Here is an 8,913-nt window from a genome sequence, read left to right as displayed (position 1 = left end):
CATCTTAAAACTGGGTTATCCACAGCCAGCTTCCAAGTAACCGTTTTGCTTTGCAATCAGTAGTTTTCAAGGGAGCTTTTAAAGCTGAGCTGAAATATTTGAAATGTGGAACACTCTTGACCATGAAATATGTTCTACTTACATGCCTCAGCCTTTAAAAGTTCTTTGCATTAGAGTCAGGGATTACATTCTTCCTGGAGCCAAGCGTGGGGCCAGCTGTGTAAGTAAGGTTGCTATGAGTTCCTCTTCCTTTTCTCTTAAATAATGTGAAAATGGAGCTACAGATCCTTTTATTTTCTTTGAGCTGACTTTGGTGGAAAGAAAAGGAATAAAAATCAGTGGGATCTGTGTTTTGTGTTTGTGTGTGTGCGTGTGTGACTGAATAAATGTAACTGCTTCCAATATATATGGGCATTAATGGCTTTATATTATAATAATGTAAGATAATGGAACATATTATGAAGAAAAAATTATACCATCAGATTAAGAGAATAAGTTTCTGAGTTTGAATGTTAGCACTTGGTGCTTCTGCCCAATTAGTTAATGCAGGACTTTTAAAAATAAATATGAGATAGCTGTAGATTTTTAAAAAATCTATTACTTGCCTTATTTCTGAATTTCAAAAAGGAAAAGCCTGGGTTTGTCAAATTTTAATGCTTTTCCTTCAGAATCAAATTATACGACTCTAGCTACAAGTTATAAAATATTCTTGGACTTTTTGTGGCTTGTTTTCACTACTTTACCCTGAATACCAAATCTATACGTTTATCTTGTTTCTAATTTTTAAGCTTTGTTTAATGGTGATGTTTATGAAAGGAAAGGGTTACTTTGTTTCTTTCCTCTTGTAGGTGAACTGAACCAGTCTGAGATTGTGACTCAGTAAACTCTGTTTCCATTCATTCCCAGAAACAAGCCACACTTCTCCTTGGGGAGGCTGATAGGAGTTTAAATGGTTTGTGGTGGCGAGTGTCAGAAACTTTCCCAACTCCATCACCAACCATTTGCTTCCACCTCTACCCACTGGAGAGCACTTAGACACCTAAGCGGAGGCGACAGCTGAATTCAGGAAGTCATGCATCATGCCAGCAGGAGCCCACTGCAGACTTTAAACTCCGTTCAACATGTGGATGCGGCAGAGAAATGACCTGTCCAGACAAGCCAGGGCAACTCATAAACTGGTTCATTTGCTCCCTGTGCGTCCCGCGGGTGTGTAAACTCTGGAGCAGCCGGCGCCCAAGGACCCGGAGGAACCTCCTGCTGGGCACTGCCTGTGCCATCTACCTGGGCTTCCTGGTGAGCCAGGTGGGGCGCGCCTCTCTGCAGCACAGATCGGCAGCGGAAAAGGGGCCGCAGCAGAGCCGCGACACCGCCGAGGCACCCTTCCCTGAGATACCCTTGGACGGTACTCTGGCCCCTCCCGAGTCCCAGGGCAACGGAACCACTCTGCAACCCAATGTGGTATACATTACCCTACGTTCCAAGCGCAGCAAGCCCGCCAATATCCGTGGCACAGTGAAACCCAAGCGCAGGAAGAAGTATGCAGCGGCATCTCTGGCCCCTGGACATGAGGCTTTGGTCGGACCATCCCTTCAGCCGCAGGAAGCTGCAAGGGCTGCTGATGCTGAAGTGCCTGGGTACGTCCAGGGAGGAAACCTAGCCAAGGTTGGGGAACGACCCTGGAGGTTGATACGGGGTCCTGGAGCACGGGATGGGGGCTCAGATTTCCAGCAGCCCAAGGCCAGGGAGAGCAACATCAGGATCTACAGCGAGAGCGCCCCCTCGTGGCTGAGCAAAGAAGACATCCGCAGAATGCGTCTGTTGGCCGATGGCGCAGTGACAGGCCTCCAGCCAGTGCCCTCCAAGAGCCTAGCGCGCTTGCTGGTGCTGGAGGGGACCGCTGTTGGCTCTGTGCCTGGCTGTGGCCCTAGCCCCTGTGGGCTGCTCAAGCAGCCTTTGGACATGAGTGAGGTGTTTGCCTTCCACCTGGACAGGATCCTGGGGCTCAACAGGACCCTGCCTTCTGTGAGCAGGAAATCGGAGTTCATCCAAGGTAAGAGCTTCACGTGCTTCGTTATTTGCAGCTGTTGGTGATTCGGGTTGATTTTCTCTTTTCCTTCACTCTCTTTTTCTAAGTGATTTTCTCCACCCACGGTTCACATTTGGACAGCAGCAGCAGCAGCGTGTCTTTCCATACGCTTGGCATTCTTTATTTTCCCAGCTTTGGGAGGATATGCGAGTTCCAGGGAAAAGCTGTATTCGACATGCGCGAGTAAGCCCACACTGTGTAATCTTTGCTCTCCATTTCCCTCACTGCACTTCCCAGTGGCTTATTAAATCTAATTAAAGCCAATGGCAATTTGCATGATGAGGAGAGGAAGCCAGGGTGGAGGCAAAAGAACTTGCTGACAGTCAGGCATATTATTAGACAGGTTACTATGGAAGTAAGTAGAATTTCCTTCCTTAGAAATTTTTAAAAGTAAGGAGGAAGTGGCTTATCTTTCTTCAGCAGATGGAGACTTTTTAAGAGGTCCAGAGCCAGACCATGTTAGATTCAACCCCTTAATTTTTTACAATGGATTTAATCCCTTTCTTTTACAAGGAAAATGAGGCAAAAATAGGTGATTTGTTCAGTATGTATACTAACTAGCCATATGGTTTCTTCAGGCCCATGACTCTGGTTTGTTGAGCCTAATTTCCAAGATTCTCTCACATGACAAACATTTTGGCAGGTTCTAGGGTATGTAGCCAGTCACTTCCATTGTAGGCAAAGGGGCTGGCTAGTCTGGCCATGCTCATGCCAGATAAAGGATATTCTCTGAATCTTGAGGCTGTTCCAAGGTTTGAATACAAAGAAGAGTGGGTCAGTGGCTTGTGTTTGAAAGCAGAATGATCCCAGAAATTGCCACTATGAATCTAGGGTGGCCTGACAGGCTAAAAAGGACCCCAAAGAAATTACAAGCTCAAGGGATATTCCTGTATCGTGTCCCCATAAAATTTAGCATTTTAGTGAGCTTCCCATGGAGTCTGGACTAAATTAAAACTCCTGGGAGTGTCTGAGAACTAAACTGCATTTCCAATGGCTTTAGGATTATAATTTAGTCTTAGAATGGGTACTTTTGGAAGTACCAGTGATTTGCTTAGAAAGATTTGGCATTCCTTACTTATCCTGGTTCACGTCTGAGTGCTTCAGATTCATAGGTGTGTTTTGATGTCTCAAGTTCACAAATAGTCCACCGTGATTATGCCAATGTGAGATAGCCTCTCAAACATTTAATCGAATGTTGGTAAAAGCTAATTTTTATTGGGTGCTCGCTATTTGCTAAGCACTATACTAATTGATTCGGGTAGTTCATACATGCATTGACTGCTGTGGTTTTCACAACAATGCTATGAAGGAAGTACTGCTGTTATTTCCATTTAGTAGATGAGAAAATTGAGCCTTAGTTAAGCAAAGTAATTGGCCTCAACTCCCACAGCGAACATTAATGGCTAAGCTGGGTTTTGAACCTAGGCCCAGCAAACTTCAGAACATAACCTTTTAACCACTGGGCTTAGGTGACGGTATCACTTACAATCCAAACTGGAACAGCCGGGAATGAAAGAAGATATTGGTGGGCGTTGAGATAACAGGCATACACTGAGGCTGTCCTGGGCACAGCAGGGCATAGGGTCATCCTTGTTATGCCATATTGCCCTTTATTTTCATGTCATAAAGCCCCCTGAGAAGAGAAGGTGATCTCTTGAACATATCCTGAGGCACGGTACTCTGATGTGTCCTCTGAGCTTCCCTGGGATGCTTCTGGATTTCTGGGAGAATAAAGTAGTGGGTAGCTTGGGCTCTGGAGCTGGACTGCCTGGGTTTGAATTTACCAGCCACATGCCTTGGAAACGTTACAATATCTCTCTATGCCTTAATTTTCTCAGCTGTAAAATGACAGTAATACCTACCTCATGAGGTGATTGTTAGTTAATACATGGGAAACATTTGGAACCAGTGCTTGTCACACAGTAAACTTTCAAAAAATGTTAGCAATTTTTGTTACTACACTAAATACATGAGGTACCAAGTTCATTGAGTTACTCACATAGCCTCCAAGCCTCAAATATCATTTCTTTATGTGACGAGAGAAGAACTAAAACCCAGGTCTCCTGACTGTTAGTTAAACTTTTTGATACCAGGATTTCTCTTAGATATTTAATTCTGTGCTCTGAATATCCAGCATCTTTGGGAATAAAGAGGGCAGTTGCATTCAATTTGAAGGAGGGGTTTATAATCCCACTGTAGCCTGGTGTTCCTCTCTCCTTTCAGAAGTAAGTGGTGTTGGAAAGAAACCAACAAGATTGTATTAATACATGTCTTAATGTGATGAAGTAAATACCTAAGATATATCTCAAACAATACCAGATCTTTCTTTGTACTTTCTTTTATACCTTCTCTGATTTATTTAGAATCATAACATCAGGCCAATTTCCTCAGGAGGCTATGAAATGATTTAAATATAGATATGAGCACTCTACGCGATATAATTCTACTCATGTAGACTATTACACTGATGTAAAGTATGTAAATAGATCAGTTCTGCTCATGGTAGGAGATGTATTAGACAGTCTTAGGTTCTCAGTATCTCTCTTCATCCACCTACTTCTAGTCTTTTTCTGACCTGTGTCTTTCTTCCCCTGATTTCCACAGAAGTGTGCATTTTCTTTCTATGGTCCTCAAACAAACTTAGCTTTGTTTGAGCCTCCCTGTCCACCCAAGGAGGTGATACATCTTATCTAGTTACCCAGCACGTATTTCTGGCTCATTCTATATCATTGCTTTATATTATAATTGCTTGTGCAATCATCTGTTCCTTCCCACTAGTCTCTAGATCTGCGAAGGTAGAGATATTTCTTGTCTTGTTTATCATTGCATTTCTAGATCCTAGTGGAGAGTCTGGTACCTAGTAGGTACTCAATAAATATTTTTGAATGAATGCAGGAATGCATTCTTGGCCTGTTCCGTTGACTAAACAGTAAATCTATATTTGCCTTCAGCTTCTAATACTCATGACACGTACTACCATTTTTAGTTCTAAATCTTGGCTGGAATTTCTCCTGGAGGATCTTATAAAGAGCTCATTGTAGAGTTAATGAAAAAATGTCCTTGGCAGCCTCTGTATAATGCAAATAATAAGATTTATAAAGCTTGTTCTTGTGAGGTCCATCAATGTAGTCTGGTGGCCTCACACTATAATGTAATTTGATAATGAGTTTTCTGTAGGAGGAACAATAGGATTTAGTTTAGGTATATAGTTCTATGATGATCTGGCTTGGATCTAAAGGAGTAGAACCTTTAATATCTGGGGAAGTGGCTAGTCAGCAAATCCTCTAAGTCATCTTCTCTAAATGTTGTTTCTGTTCTCTGACTTTTGATTAATGTTTGTGAAAATAAATTCATGCCCAGTACCAAGAACATAGCTAGTCCGTATTGTGAGTTGAATCTAGACATTTGGCTTTTCTCAGTTACTCTTTCGAAGAAAACTATGCAGTCAACATTTTTTTACCTCAATTTTGAGATGAAAGAAAGATAATAAGAAGACAGCTCAAGATCGTACAATAAGTTAGTTGTCCAGAAAGAATTCAAACTTTTGTCTTCTAACTTCCAAGTCTTTCCTGTTTTCATCAATCTGCTTCCCTCAACAAATGCTTTAAGGGGCCTTAAGATATGCCTTCTTTCTTCATCACCACAACCTATTAGTATACGTAGTTATTTAATATAACTGGAAATAGACATCTTAGACACTGACGCACAGATACAGGCTATGGGAACCTCTTTTTTCTCAAGGAGATAACAACCTTAACCATAGCAAGAGTAATATTGATGTTAATGTATACCAAGCACTGTTTTAAGTACTGTGCATGCACTGTCTCATTGAATCCTCATAAAAATTGTACAAGGCAGGTATTCTATAAGAGACATTTTGCGGATGTGAGAATAGAGGCTCAGAGTAATTAAGTACCTTGCTCAAAGTCATATAAATTGTCTGGATGTAAAAAATATACATGAGGTGCAAATGGTGATGTAAAAGAGAATCAAATGCTGTGATTTGAATGGTCTGCCTGCCCCTAGCCTCTTGGATGAAGCTGTCTGTTGATTCAGTACAAAGACAAAAGGGCTCAATTATAAAGCTCATCTTTAGGGTCTTTTTTAAATTAGTAAAACTGATGTGGATGATTCAGTCAGCACAGAGCTACTAGCTCAGGTTAGTCTGGGACAGGTTCGTATAACTTGATGAACTCTCCTTGAATACAAAAATATATATGTGAAATTAGTGGACTTACTGGCCTTGTGCTGAATACCAAACCATTTTCTGTCAGGTGTGACTCCAAAGATAACCCAGAAAATGAGAAGGGTGTGCTTGGGGAAGAGCAAGGTTATAATTAGGTAGGGAGTGCCAGCAGTGTACCATACTACGAAATTCAGCAATTATCTTGAAGTAGAGTCTCATCCTATGTGTATCTGTGGGAAATGCAAAAGTGAGTTAAAATATAGCATCAAAGGGCTTTTTTTAAAAAAATCCAGCGTTGCAATCAGGAAATCATCTTCAATTTGCTTCTATAAAGAATCCAGTGTTACGCATCACACAATGCCTACACTGCATTTCGTGTCTTTTGTCTATTACATCACTTAACACGTCCACACAGCAGATAACATTGGTACTTTAAATATGGGGATCCAGGCTCAGTGATGTTATGAAATTTGCCCAAAGACACATGGCTAGTGAGCAGTGGAACTGGAATTTGTACCCAATTCTGTGTGACACTAAAGCCTCCTCATATTGCTTCTCTTAACCCATACCACCTCTCACGTATCAATTGGTATAATTATGGGATCGTAACAGAAATGTGCAAATTTTAGTATGGTGGTTTCTGATTTACCACTATGCCAATATTTCTAATTAATTTCTTTTGTCAATTCTACAATTTAACATTGATAATATTTTTACTCGAGGGAAGTATTGACATATCGTTCTGAACACTGCTACGAGGGTTGTTTTTTTAAAAATGCAAGCCAGTGCTTACCAGATTTTCTTGTTTTACTGTAAGTAATCATATGTATGCAAATGTGGCTGAACATATTAGTGTGTTTTCTGACAAACTATCCTTGTAAAAGTCATAAATCATTACAAAGGTCACCAGATACTGTGTGGTGCTGATACATTGAGATAATTTTTTTCAACAAAATATTTTAAAATATTTGTCTAAGACAAGACAAAGCAGACTACATCCACGTAAAAGTCAAGATCATAAGAAAACCTAGCATTCCTCTGTGATCTTCGATTTAGCAGTTTTGCCAAAGCTTCCCTAGCAGTCTGCGCAGTAATGTGAATGAATCCCAAGGGACACCATTTTGGTAGCATTTAAGCATTTTACTATTTTTCATGCCCAGCATGGAAGATGCATTACGTATCCTTTATTTTTAGGATGCTGCTTTATTGCCACAGAGCTGTCATACTGACTTAAGGTAGTCTAGTTCCAGGAACTCTGTGTATCAAGGCTGCTTAGAAGACAAACTATAAGCTCCCCACCAGCTTCCATTTAAATTCATTGTGGATCCCAAGTTGCTCACCGTTTTCCAACTTGTATTGCCTCGTCCATTAGAGAGTAGGAGAAATACATTGTGTATTTCCACTCTCTTCCACATCCATGAGAGCAGCACTGGGAGTTGCCCGGTGATGGCGCGGTTGCCAGAGCAGGGGGATGGCACTGCGCATTTTGTGTTGTTTCAGGCTCTCAGGTAAGGACAGAGGCATTTTGCAGAGAGTTATGAGAATAACCCAGATGTCCCCACAACTTGGAAACACACTGACTTCAAAATCCTAGAAATCTTGGACGTATGTGCAAACTTTCTTAAAGTATTTATTTAGGAGCGTAGGAATCTTGTTTTATTTTTGAAAATCTGGATTGAAAGCACATTGTGTTCTTTATCAGAAAAGCCCTGAGGGTATTTCTTTAGCAATCAAATTGAGCTGGTCAGCTTCATACTTTCATTCATCAGTGAACAAAAGTTTACTGAGCATCCCCTCTGAGCAGCGCCCTGCTCCAGGGTCCTCTTGTTTGCTCTCTACATACCTTCATAGACAGAGTGGGGGAACCGGGTAACCTTCTCTGCTGTGCCTCTGGAACTTGTCCCCTGATGTCCCACATGGCTGGGATGGAAAGGACAATCAATAGTTGCCGCAGTGCTCACAGCACAAAAGATGTGTGTGCCTCAGCTCTGTGCAGTCCATTCCCTTCTATACTATCACGCTGATCTCTTCTTCTTTTAAGAAATATTTATTGAGCACCTGCCCTGTGCCAGCCACTCTTCTAGTCATTGGGGGCTATATCACTGAACAAAACAGACAAGAATCCCTGCCCTGGGCAGCCGACACTAGTGGGCCACGAGACAGTTTAGTGGCCTGGAGGGAATCTTCTTACTGTCACTGAGTTCAGGATTCACTCAGCACCAGCCTGAGCTCAAGGTCATGACCTTACCATTAGAACTGAATCTGTTGCTGTCTCTGGGATGGTCTAAGGACAACACAGGTGCAGAAGGACTAGAGGGGCCCCCACTGACCTCAGTTAATGGGCAAATATTGAAGTTTCAGTCTAATTCAGTTGTAATCGATAGCATTTACTTTCTTTGTGCATGGCACTGCTCTAAGCATAGGGAAGAAGCCGTACAGTCTCTAAGTCAAATAGCTTTGTAGTTAAGAGCGTAGACTGGCATATTAGTTTGCTGGGGCTGCCATCAGAAAATACCAGACTGGATGGCTTAAACAACAGAAATTTATTTTCTCACAGTTCTGGAGGCTAGAAGTCCAAGATCAAGGTGTCAACAGGTTTGGTTTCTCCTGAGGCCTCTGTCCTTGGCTTGTAGATGGCTGC

The 8,913-nt window shown here is 41.9% G+C and overlaps 1 protein-coding gene across 2 annotated transcripts in view; it reads left to right on the top strand.

The window, feature by feature from the left end:
• GASK1B (golgi associated kinase 1B) overlaps nucleotides 1-8,913 on the top strand; it is a 47,744-nt gene that overhangs the window by 458 nt on the left and 38,373 nt on the right. Inside the window, exons 1-2 of one of the 2 annotated variants that reach the window (XM_058550263.1) lie at nucleotides 52-220; nucleotides 907-2,050. In XM_058550263.1, coding sequence (XP_058406246.1) covers nucleotides 1,141-2,050 — 910 coding nt within the window. In that variant the 5' untranslated portion in view covers nucleotides 52-220; nucleotides 907-1,140. Of the gene's footprint in view, nucleotides 1-51; nucleotides 221-906; nucleotides 2,051-8,913 lie in introns of those variants that run through there. The other variant, XM_058550262.1, reaches the window with a different exon arrangement.

The sequence above is a fragment of the Diceros bicornis genome, chromosome 11, assembly GCF_020826845.1.
Source record: "Diceros bicornis minor isolate mBicDic1 chromosome 11, mDicBic1.mat.cur, whole genome shotgun sequence".
NCBI classification, from domain to species: domain Eukaryota; kingdom Metazoa; phylum Chordata; class Mammalia; order Perissodactyla; family Rhinocerotidae; genus Diceros; species Diceros bicornis.
Note: the sequence above shows the minus strand (reverse complement) of the source record. Positions and strands in the feature narration are given on the sequence as shown.